The 11,937-nt window shown below is 38.6% G+C and overlaps 1 protein-coding gene and 1 long non-coding RNA gene across 3 annotated transcripts in view; one reads left to right on the top strand and one right to left on the bottom strand.

Annotated features, from left to right (window-relative positions):
* Window positions 1-583: 583 nt before the first annotated feature.
* LOC111979385 (nucleolin) lies at window positions 584-4,841 on the bottom strand. 2 transcript variants are annotated; one of them, XM_024009886.2, is made up of 13 exons: window positions 4,716-4,841; window positions 4,291-4,351; window positions 4,008-4,058; window positions 3,805-3,888; window positions 3,588-3,711; window positions 3,346-3,482; window positions 3,120-3,246; window positions 2,875-3,017; window positions 2,537-2,666; window positions 2,220-2,356; window positions 1,970-2,096; window positions 1,676-1,887; window positions 584-1,042 (listed from the first exon to the last, which is right to left on the bottom strand). In XM_024009886.2, exons 1-13 carry the CDS (start codon window positions 4,731-4,733, stop codon window positions 1,011-1,013), a joined length of 1,383 nt encoding a protein of 460 aa, XP_023865654.1. In that variant the 5' UTR covers window positions 4,734-4,841; the 3' UTR covers window positions 584-1,010. The 2 variants fall into 2 exon arrangements, with proteins under 2 accessions (XP_023865654.1, XP_023865655.1); XM_024009887.2 differs by lacking the exon at window positions 4,008-4,058 and having other exon boundaries at window positions 4,716-4,823.
* Window positions 4,842-4,877: 36 nt separating this feature from the next.
* The window catches only part of LOC111979386 (uncharacterized), a 9,247-nt gene continuing 2,187 nt past the window's right edge, over window positions 4,878-11,937 (top strand). Inside the window, exons 1-2 of the long non-coding RNA XR_002879326.2 lie at window positions 4,878-5,024; window positions 5,818-5,937. This is a non-coding gene — a long non-coding RNA (uncharacterized lncRNA). The remainder of the gene's footprint in view (window positions 5,025-5,817; window positions 5,938-11,937) is intronic.

Below are 11,937 nucleotides of genomic sequence, written 5' to 3'. Positions count from 1 at the left end.
ACTTCATTCAGTGTCTAGAGAAGTGGACTGTCACTCAGTATAGGCAATCTAAATAGCATATTTCAGTTTTGAATACAAATTAAATTCTGGTCTACATTCATTCTGGTAAAGTAAACTTCTCATACACAGTAAGTGTACAAAACACCCTAATATTGAGCACCCCCTTTTTGTCCTCAGAATAGCCTCAATTTGTCAGGGCATGGATTCTACAAGGTGCCGAAAGCATTCCACAGGGATGCTGGCCCATGTTGACTCCAATGCTTCCCACAGATGTCAAGTTGGCTGGATGTCCTTTGGGCGGTGGACCATTCTTGATCCACACAGGAAACTGCAGAACGTGAAAAAAACCAAGTGTTGCAATTCTTGACAAAAAAAGTGCACCTGGCACCTACTACCATACCCCGTTTTAAGTCTGGTCTTGCCCATTCACCCTCTGAATGGCACACATACACAATCCATGTCAATGCTTAAAAATCCTTCTTTAACCTGTCTCCCCTTCATTTACACTGATTGAAGGATTTAACAAGTGATCATAGACTGACCAGGTGAAAGCTATGTAATGGAAAGAGCAGGTGTTCCTAAATGTTTTGTACACTATTTTATTTTTTAAAGAATTTGTCTCAAACAAAATACAAGCTCCCCTAAAAAAGACTGACAAAATAATCATAGAAAAAAACTGAAATTCTGAAATTTGGGGACCTTTTAATTGCCCAGTCTTCAATAAAGTCTTTACATGAAATTAACAATTAAAAAGGTACACTAAAGTAAAACAGACAAAAATGTTACATGTACAGTACAATGTGTCAAGACATTTCATCGTTATGTATGAACAACATGGTAGAATCTTTTCACATAAATCTCTAAAAACAAATTGGTTTGTTTCTTATAATCGTTTGGTACCCATCACAAACTTGCCAGGAAATGTAGACGTTGAATTAGAGCTGTTGCAGCAGTCCATTGTTAAAAAAAAAATAAAAAAAAAATGCGCCTTCCTTTACTTCTCTTCTTTTTTAAGTCCTCTTTCCACCGCCACTACCTCTGCCTAAAAAAAAAAAAAACGAAAGCATCTTACAACGCTGGTAGAACTGTTGGTAGATACAAGTGGAGTAAAGAGAATACATTAAGTATGAAGTATCACTTGACATGTCCTCATCAGTTTTGCAACTTCAATTCAACCTATATCAACCCTCCCCAAAAAATCTGAACTTATCACATGGGGCCACAGTGGCGCTTGTATCTGCTTACCCACATCCATACAAGCAGTAAGAGTTGGCCCTAGCCTTTTGGGGGCCCCAAGCAAAATTCTGTTCATGTAAAATATATTTCACAGTGGTTTAAGATGGTACAATGATTCTCTACGCTATACTTGCTAGTTTTGCATAATGCATCTTTAATTTCCTGACATTTTGCCATGGGGCGGAGAGAAATGTTCACAGCCCCCCCCCCCCATAAGTTTAGATAGCTGGACGCTGGACTAAATTTACCATTCTAAAAAAAAAAAGAATGAGACTGACATAATAGAAAAACATCCGACACACAACCAAATTGCACCTTGTGTATTCTATCACTCAACAGTAAGTTGAGACCCCGGCTGAGTTCCTCCTGGTGGAAACTGATCTACGGGCCTACAAAAGGCGGGCCGCCAGTTAACCATCCCTGACCTAGATGATCTCACCTCCTCGTCCACCCCTGCCTCCAGAGCCACCTCTAGCTCCGGATTTCCCTCCGTAACGCCTGTTGGAGCCCGCTCCTTCTCCACGAGGTCCTCTTTCACCCTGGGGTTTGGCATAGACCAGGGTCACCTTGCTCCCATCAATCTGAAGGTCTGCCATGGTATCCTTGACAGCCTTACAGACCTCTGGGCTCTCAAAGTCCACAAAGCCAAACCTTAAGAAGTGGCCAACTGTGAGTATTCAAAGGACATCAATGTAAAAATGTGATTTGAAGGGGGAAATTTTTCACCACATACCCTCTAGATATGCCAGTCTCCTTGTCTTTGGTGACTCGAGCTTCAATGGCACCTTCAAAGACACTTTTCAAAGTCTCCTCACTCGTCTCCTTGGCAAGATTCCTGACCATCAACGTCTTCGAAGGAACTACAAGAGAACACACACATTACAGAAGTATGCATGATCACACAGCCAAACAACTTCAAATGATTCGCCAACCAATTCTCTGCTATGAGACGTTCATTAGGCAAGTCTAATAGTAATATTTACCAGAGTTCCCTTTGCCACCTTCTGGCCCCTTCGGGCTGAACTCTACTTTGATTGCTCTTCCACTAATCTCTTTGTTTAACGATGATTCCAGGGCTTCTTTGGCATCTTCCACACTTTCAAACTGAATCAAGGCACGACTTTTGAAAGAAAAAGGCCCAATTGTCACAATTTAATTATTTCCAGTCAGAACATGAAATGAATCACATGAATACTTAAATCATTTAATAAAAATAAAAATAAATGCAATTTGATGGCGTTCAACATTTTCAATAGAGCTCAACACAGCAGATGCAGTAACAACATACGCCTTCACTCACCCTCTTGGTTTACCATTTCTCTTTGGTATCTTGACACTGACTGCTTTGAGAAAGATTTCCTTCAGGGCCTCCTCTTTTGTAGCGTAAGCCAGGTTGGTCACCAGTAATTCGTTATTTGGTGTGGCCTCAGCTTTGGAACAGAACATTTGAGAACATGTTAACTTCATTCACTTTTCAGAGAACTATGATAAACAAGATGTCTCAACTAATCACTGCAACATACTTTAATCTTGAAGATGCTAACGAACAGCATGACTAGCCATATAGCTAGCTATTCAAGTACCTTGCGCTTCTACAGTAATTGAATTCCCATTGACCTCATTTCTTTCCATCTTTACCTGGAGCTTTGATTATTTTTTGTTGTTGGCTCTTTTCTCCCAAAAAGTCAATAACGATTACACGGCCTTGGACATCAATCCCCTGCTTCTCCTCCAGCACTTTCTCAGCAGTGGCCTCCGTTTTGAACTCTATGTAGGCAATTCTGTCACAACAAAATTGATGCAATAGACATGTTTAGAACAGAATCCTGGGATAGACATAACTAGCAATTTCACATCAATATCAAATGGACACTGCATCTCACCCTTTGCTTGGGGCGCCAATGCCTCCAGGAAACCTGATTTCGACAGCTGTGTCAAAGACTTTCTTCAAGTCCTCTTTTGTTGCTGCAAACGGGATATTCTTGACAAACAAGGTCCTGGCATCTTTAGCTGTGAGGAAAAAGACTGTCACTACATGGAAATCAATCAATTCTAGAAATGACAAATATAACAGTAGCAAGGATAACTCACTCAAGATGAGACTAGTACCTTTTTTGTCATGTACTGTGGGGTCTTTGACCTTGGCCTTGTCTAGCCTCATCTTTCGGTCCAGGATCTTCTCCCCATTTAGCTCAAGGGCTTTTGTTAAGTTTTCCTCTGTGTAAAAGTTGACATATGCAAATTTCCTATAGAATGCACAAAAACATGGGGAAGAATCTGTATCATGAAGAAATCTACAAACATTTGTAGAGGTTAAGTTTATGCAGTGCATAAAAATGCCAAGTACTCACTTTGTAATGTCCACTTGAATATCCTGAAACAACAGACTATGCGTTGTGAAGAAGTTTGCCAAGGCATCATTAATTTCCTCCACTTTCTTGGATGTGTTCAAGCTTCCAACAAAAAGACAAAAACCTAAAAATAAAAAACAAGATGCATGTCAGCACACTGAAACCATCACATCGCTCAAACAGAGGGGGTGATATTTACTGCTGTTCACAATCGTACCATCATTAATGCACTTTGTTTTCTTCGCTGGAGAAGTCTCATCCTCTGCTTCCGCTTTTCTCTTTACTGGGGCTGCTGCAACAGCTGGAGAGAAATACAGACATGTATTAAAACACTATTCCATAGAGACCCTGATGAAAAATACCTAMTGGGTGACATCTGGCAAATATTGGTTACAATTCCGTTCTGTTCTTTGACCTCACCCTGGACTTTAACCTTTTCCGCATCAGCAGTTGTGTCCACCTGTTCCGCTTCTGAAGATACACAAACAATATTCATTGACATTGGAAATACCTACTGAATTTAAAAATATTGTTTTGCATTTAAGGAATTTCATATGAACATTATCACCATTCCAATTAGGCTACATGTTGGGACTTGATGTCATACGCAGATATACCGTCTACGCTTCTTACCACCCCTCAAAGCATTTGTACCTGGGGCAAATCATTTTATTTATTGCCAAAGTTACACTGGCCCACTTACCAGAGTTATTGACTTCGCTGATCTTTCCAGTTTTCTTTTTAGAGGCCTTTAATTGGGTTGACTATAAAACATTTTGGGGGAATAAACATTTCAGTACATTGCAAGTCATGGTGTGGACTTTGGTGATTGGTTAATAATCGTCAATCAAACAGAACAGGCCGATACTGAGCATTCGAAATAGATACATTATAACTCATTACGTTGAACACGTGTTTCAAGTAAATTGTGATACAAAGTTGCTAATTAAACATTCCATGAACACACAGTTAGGCAGAGTAACATCGGAGTTCAGCAATAGCTACCTAACGTTAACTTAGCTAATTAGCTAGCGTTCAACAATGTCATTTCACGTGTGGCCGTGTGAGACTAACTGCAGTGAGCCAGTTCGCCATTAATAATAAGTATATTTTAGATGTCATTCTTACTTTGCCTGACTTCGCCATGTTTTCTGCTATCTTTTCTTTCTGCTAACGTTGCTGTACAGCGAACACGACTGTTAACATGTGCGGAGCAGCGATTAAATTCTTTCTTTCCCGGCATGCAAGTTGACCTAACGCCCGGATATGGTTTGAAATTTTGACGGGGATAGTTGGTATCCTTGGAACGTCCCTACGGCTATTAAGGTTAATAAGTAAGGATTGTGCCTTTGAATCAGATGTGTAGTGCTAGGGCAAAAAACAAAACGTGCACCCCTTGGGGTCCCCAGGACCGAGTTCGGGAAACACTGGATTAGGGTAAGTGTAGGGGTTAAGGGTTTTTAGTTAAATAAAATAAAGGGTTTAGGGCATGGACGTCCCAAGGATTCCAGATTGCAATTACCAGTCATTTACACAGTAGTTATTTAAGGTCTCCACTAGATAGCACAGCCACAAAGCTATATCTTGACTCAAATAAGCTTTTTGGTCTTAATGTAAGGTTAGGCATATGGTTACCTAACAAGCATCAGGTGACTATTTTTCGGAATACTCAGGTACTTCAATTTATTAGTTTGTTCTTATATGACCAGAACACCTATTTTGTTTACAAACTTACGAAGAAGACTGAAAGCTGTATTTATTTTTTATGTATACAGTAACTAAGATACGGTTTTAAAGGGCGTACAGGTCTGCTCTGACTTTACACGGGTATTGTTCTATTTAGTTATTAATACTTATTTCCAAGTGAAAAAAAGTCTTAGGAACATGTATATGTAAAACATTTTTTATTAAATTGTTTTATGATCAGTTTTCATATGCACTTAAAATAGTAGGTACCCTTTTATTTAAATGATTATTTTGTATTTTATTTCTCAGAATATTTTCACTTTAAATTTACTTAAATGGTGCAGATCTCGGTTCCTTATCGTTTACGTTTACTGCTCTTACGTCTTTGACTCATCCTACTACAGTTTATACTTTTATATAATCTTTGTTGTTTTGTCTTTGTCTATAGTTTATCTTAATGCTAGGGGGTTACGAAGCAATGTGAAGCGCAAGGCCTTATTTTTATTTGCTAAACAATTTCAAACAGTTTTTTGCTTTTTTCCAGAGTCTCACTCAATTTCGGCTGATGCCAACTTCTGGAGGTCGCAGTGGGGCAACGATATTTGGCTTTCCCATGGATCTGAACGCTCCGCTGGTGTCACTACAATGAAAAATACCTTTGGTGGTAATATTCTACACGCAGGAATGTGGTCACTTTATTTGTCTTATGATCAGTTACAATGACATTACGCTCATTACTGTAAACTTCTACGGGTACAACACCAAACATGAGAATGATGAATTGCTTGAATCTATAGAGAAACATATTGGTTATCTAAATTTCCCAATTTGTTATTATTGATAGGAGGGGACTTTAACATTACGATAGATAATTCAACTAACAGATGGCCCCCAGGTAGGCCAACCAATCAGAATTTGGGTTTACTACTTTTTATGGAAAAGTTTGATCTTACTGATTTATGGAGAGAGAGGTTTCTGGCCGACAGATCATTCACTTGGAGTAACAAAACAGGTTCCAGACAATCCAGAATAGATTTTTGGCTTATATCCAAATGTACTGATGGTGAGTGTGTTACTACAAATATTTGTACTACTCCCCTCACAGACCATAGGGCAATTTACATTGATATCATAATATTTACCCCTGATACTAACCTTGGTAGAGCATCCTACTGGAAGCTAAATAGCTCATTATTAAATAATGATATAGTTAAATTTGAGGTTAAATATCTGCTCTCACACTTTTGGGAAAGGGCTTGCGAAGAAAAATCTTATTGCAAGAACTGGGAGCTCTTTAAATTTGAGGTGTCCAAATACCTTAGAAAATATGGTAGTAATCTTGCTATAATTGAGTTACAAAATAAACTGGATAATATATATAGATTAAAAGCAGAAGGAGCCTTTATTAGATCTAGGAAAAAATGGATTGAGGAGGGAGAACAGAATTCATCCTATTTCTTTAGACTTGAGAAATTTCACTCTAAAAATAACACTGTCCATAAGTTAAACATTGATGGTGTTATTACAGATGACCAAAAATGAATCGCTAAACACTGTAGCAATTTTTACAGAAAATTGTATAGCTCTATGGACTGTCAGGAATCCACAGATATGTTTTTTAACTCACTGAATAATGTTCACTCTATCAGTGATATAGAATCTAAACAGTGTGATGAACCCATCAAAGTTGAAGAGATTATAGAGTCTATCAAACATCTAAAGAACAATAAATCACCAGGTGTTGATGGAATTACATCAGAATTTTACAGATTACTTTCTGAACAAGTAGCTCCCTTCCTATTTGAAGTCTTTTTAGAGAGTATTAAAAACAATATTCTCCCTCCTACAATGAGTCAGGGGTTAATAACACTGATACCTAAGCCTAAAAAAGAAGTGCTGCTCATCGATAACTGGCGTCCAATTTGACTTCTTAATAATGACTATAATATATTAGCCTTACTACTTGCAAAAKGAATTAAAGAAGTCCTGGATGCAATCATTGATGAAACACAGTCTGGCTGTGAGGAACAGACATATTTCTATCAATGTCAGACTAATATTAGACATTCTAGACTACTCAGACCTAATAACCAAGGATAGCTTCATATTATTTTTTGATTTTTATAAAGCATTTGACACAGTAGAGCATAATTTCCTCTTCCACTCCCTTGAGAGACTTGGCTTTGGGGACTTTTTCTGTAAGGCTATTAAGACTCTCTATGCAAATGGTAACAGCTCTATCAAATTGAAATATGGCACCTCACCTAGATTTGAGTTAAAGAGAGGAATTAGGCAAGGTTGTCCTATCTCTCCGTACCTGTTTTTATTAATCACGCAACTTCTTGCAAATTCTTTAAATAATAGTCATGTACAACGTATTTCCATAGCTGGTAAATAAATTATTATAAGCTAGCTGGCTGACGATACTACACTTTTTCTGAAAGACGCTAACCAAATTCCCATATCGATCAATGTGATACAATCATTTGCCAAAGCGTCTGGTCTATATCTTAACATTAATAAATGTGAACTCATGGCTGTCAAAGATTGTGTGACACCTTCATATTATGGTATTCCAGTAAAAGAAGAACTTACATATTTAGGCATAACCATTACAAAGGATCAGAAGTCTAGAGACTTACAACATTTTTACCCTCTTATTAAAAAAACCCAGAAGAAGCTAAATCAATGGCTACAGAGGGACTTATCTTTAAAAGGTAGAGTCCTAATAACCAAGGCTGAAGGTATCTCTAGACTAACATATGGCGCTCTATCTTTATATCTTGACAGTAAAATAAGCAAGGAGATAGACCAGATGCTTTTCAACTTTCTGTGGAGAAACCGTACCCATTACATTAGGAAAACTGTTGTAATGAACACTTATGAGAMTGGTGGGCTGAATTTYCTGGACTTTACTACCTTAAATAATACTTTTAAGATCAATTGGATAAAACAATTYCTAAGAAGACCCACTTCTMTCTGGRATTKTATTCCTCATCATGTCTTCTCTACTTTTGGTGGCCTTAACTTCATGTTGTTTTGCTATTATAATATTGACAAAGTTCCAGTGAAACTTTCTGCTTTTCATCGGCAGGTTTTCTTGTCATGGTCCTTAATTTATAAACACAATTTTTCTCCACACAGATATTATATATGGAATAATCGGGATATATTGTATAAAAATACTTCTTTGTTTTTAGAATATTGGTTCCAAAATAATATGCTATTGGTGAGCCAACTGGTAAATGCAGAGGGTCTTTTACTCAATTATAAGGAATTCTTATCACTTTACAAGGTCCCTGTAACACCTAAAGATTTCTCAATTGTTTTAGATGCCATTCCCTCAGATGTTGCTCTATTATTCAGGAACGTGTGTCAAGACCTGCGCCTCAGAGCCTACCTTCCGTTGACCCTGTTGACTCATCAGTAGGAAAGATTTGTTTCTCTTTTGGTCCATCAACAACAGAGCGATACGAACCTTGTTTCAGTAGGATGTTGTATCTATCTATACCTTATGTCATGCCTTATTGGAATGGATTTATTGATAATATCTGCTGGAAAAAAGTTTGGATGTTGCCACACACATACCTACTTGTTAACAAAATGAGGGAAGTTTCCTTTAAAATGAATAAAATATTCATAAATATTATCCTGCCAACCACTATATGAAGAAGTTTAAGGAAAACATCAACTCAAATTGCTCCTTTTGTAATGACCACCCAGAAACAGTGTTGCATCTTTTTTGGCATTGTATTCATGTAAGAAAACTGTGGCAAGACATCAGTAGATTTATAATTGAACACTTTTATGAAGATCTTACACTATTGTGGAGAGATGTACTGCTTGGATTCTTTACCTATGATAGGAATAAGCTGAAACATTTTTATGTACTTAATTTCATTATTCTTTTGGCCAAACTTCATATTCACAAATGTAAATTTACAACAACAAAAAAAAAATTCTTACCCTACAAAAAGAAATTGAACTGTATTTTAAGACAATTAAATACTCTACTAACAAAAAAGCTGTTAGAATTATAAGTGTATGTATGTCCCTTAAGGTCTTTGTGTAATGTGATATTGTACCCCCTAGCTCAATTGTCCATTGTATATAATCTATATATAACGTTACTTGTGTTCCCTCATGTACTCTCTGTATTGATTTGTTGTTAATAAAAAATAAAAAAAATAAAAAGAATATGGTTAGCAGTGTGGTTAAGGTTGGTTTTAAAATTAATTTTTAATACGATTAATTGTAGAAATATGACTGGTAACAACCGTTATTTAAGTAACTAGCTAGTTAAATGTATCAGTAGTTAGTCAATTTCACGAAACGAACATCAAAAGTACATGATTCAGGTAGCTAATGCTATCTGGTTTATAGCGTCTATAGCTAGCTAACGTACTTTTTCGCTGATCAACAACTAACGTTAGATATCATTCACAGTTGACTTGTTATTCAAAGTCCAAGTTTGATTCAAATCTAATTGTATTTGTCACATGCGCCGAATACAACAACAAGCCCTAAACCAACAATGTAGTTTTAAGAAAAATAAGTGAAGTAAAAAATAATTAGAGCAGCAGTAAAATAACTGACGAGGCTGTAAACAGGGGCATCGGTAAAGAGTCAATATGCGGAGGCACGGGTTATTTGAGGTAATATGTACATGTAGGTAGAGTTAAAGTGACTATGCATAGATAATAAACAGAGAGTAGCAGTAGCGGCGTAAAAGGGGGAGCAATACAAATAGTCTGGGTAGCCATTTGATTAGCTGTTCAGGAGTCTTATGGCTTGGGGGTAGAAGCTGTTAAGCCTTTTGGACCTAGACTTGGTGCTCCGGTACCGCTTGCCGTGCGGTAGCAGAGAGAACAGTCTATGACTGGGGAGTCTTCGACGATTATTAAGGCCTTCTTCCGACACCGTCTGGTGTCAGAGAAAGGCGTTAGTTGCACTAAACAGATGCAACATTGCATTGGCGAGTTAGTTAGCTAGTCTTGCTAGCTGTATATTTAGTTCAGCCTCATGAGGAAAATCGAAACCTATAGCTGGTGAAGATTTTAAACGCGAGGTTGCTTGTATTGCTAGGTAATGTAGAGTTGGCTAGCCAAGTTGTCTTTAGCTATGTAACTTGATGCCATGTAAATTAGTGTTTGCATCTGTGTCAACTTGGCCACAATATCTGACTTGGTGACCCTGATGATGTAGCGAGGTAACCACACATCAGTGGATGGAGGAGGCATGGAGCAAAATAACCTTGGTGGCGCTAGGCATCTAACCATCCGTCCAGTCTATGAGATTGGTCAAGGTGACAACTAGCTAGGAAGTCTGCATAACGTTCGCTACCTAAATCTGTACGTTTCTGTATGTTTTCTCTGATTAATTGTATAGCTAAATACAAAATCTGAGCACTGTCATTGCTAAATGGTTCCTCCTCGTCAATTCAAGGAAGGCAATAGGTCTCGGAATGGCAAACGTGGACCCAGCCAGTCCAGCACCCCTCATCAGAACGATGCCTATGCCAGACTCATCGGCCAACATCACAGTAGGATGTTCTGCCCAACAGCAGGGGAAACAGAATGGGCCAAACGCACAGAGGCAGGGTCTAGCCCACAGCAACAAACAAGACATACCGCAGAGAAAAAGGGACCATGCATTTATCGAGTGCTCTGACTCAAGTGACTTCTTGCCTTCACCTATGAAAGGTAAGGGAAGACAAGAGGGCTCTCTGTCCTTGTACATGGACAAGTGGCGCGCTGCAGGAGCCGGAGAGGAAGCAGGGGGTTTCCGAAAAGCAGCCACAGGTGTGCGTAGGGACACCAAAACCAGTCAGGACAGAGATGTGGAGTCCGGTGAGTAGTTGTGCTCTCTCAAACAGAGGGACTCCCAGCAGCAACACCAGATGACAAAACAAAGACTACAAAGACCATGCTTCCAAAGTGCCCACAGGTAACCAAAGAACATGAGTCATGGGACATCTCCCCCAAAAGCCGGTTTAACAGATATATTTTTTTAAATGAACCTTTATTTAACTAGGCAAGTCAGTTAAGAACAAATTCTTATTTACAATGATGGCCAAACCCGGACGGGCCAATTGTGCGCCGCCCTATGGGGACTCTCAATAAATGGCTGGATGTGATACAGCCTGGATTCAAACCAGGGTCTCTTGCACTGAGATGCAGTGCCTTAGACCGCTGCGCCACTCGGGAGCCCACTCAGGATGCCGAGGAGGACCAAAGAAGACAGTGTTTGAAGCGTACATGACCATGGAGGACGTTTCCGGCGGCCTAAAGAGAGGAGAGCACATTCAGGTGAAGACATCCCCAAAAATAAAGATTAGTATGATGAATACTTATATCAAACCAAGTAACTACGGTAATCATATGGCTACTTGTTTACCAAAGAATACTGGCTTTCAGACACTGCTGACCAAAAGCTGTATCTGTCAAAGATGATCTAACGCGCTAGGCATCTAACCATCCTTCCAGTCTAAGATATTGGTCAAGGTGACTACTAACAAGTTAAGCAAAGCTGTAGCATACTAATAAAAACATTTCCATCTTCTTTGCAGGGATCAAGAAGAATCAACCCCAAAAAGTATCATGAGGCTTTCATTGTGTGTGTGTGTGTGTGTGTGTGTGTGTGTGTGTGTGTGTGTGTGTGTGTG

This window comes from Salvelinus sp. IW2-2015, linkage group LG19, assembly GCF_002910315.2.
Source record: "Salvelinus sp. IW2-2015 linkage group LG19, ASM291031v2, whole genome shotgun sequence".
Taxonomy (NCBI): domain Eukaryota; kingdom Metazoa; phylum Chordata; class Actinopteri; order Salmoniformes; family Salmonidae; genus Salvelinus; species Salvelinus sp. IW2-2015.
Note: the sequence above shows the minus strand (reverse complement) of the source record. Positions and strands in the feature narration are given on the sequence as shown.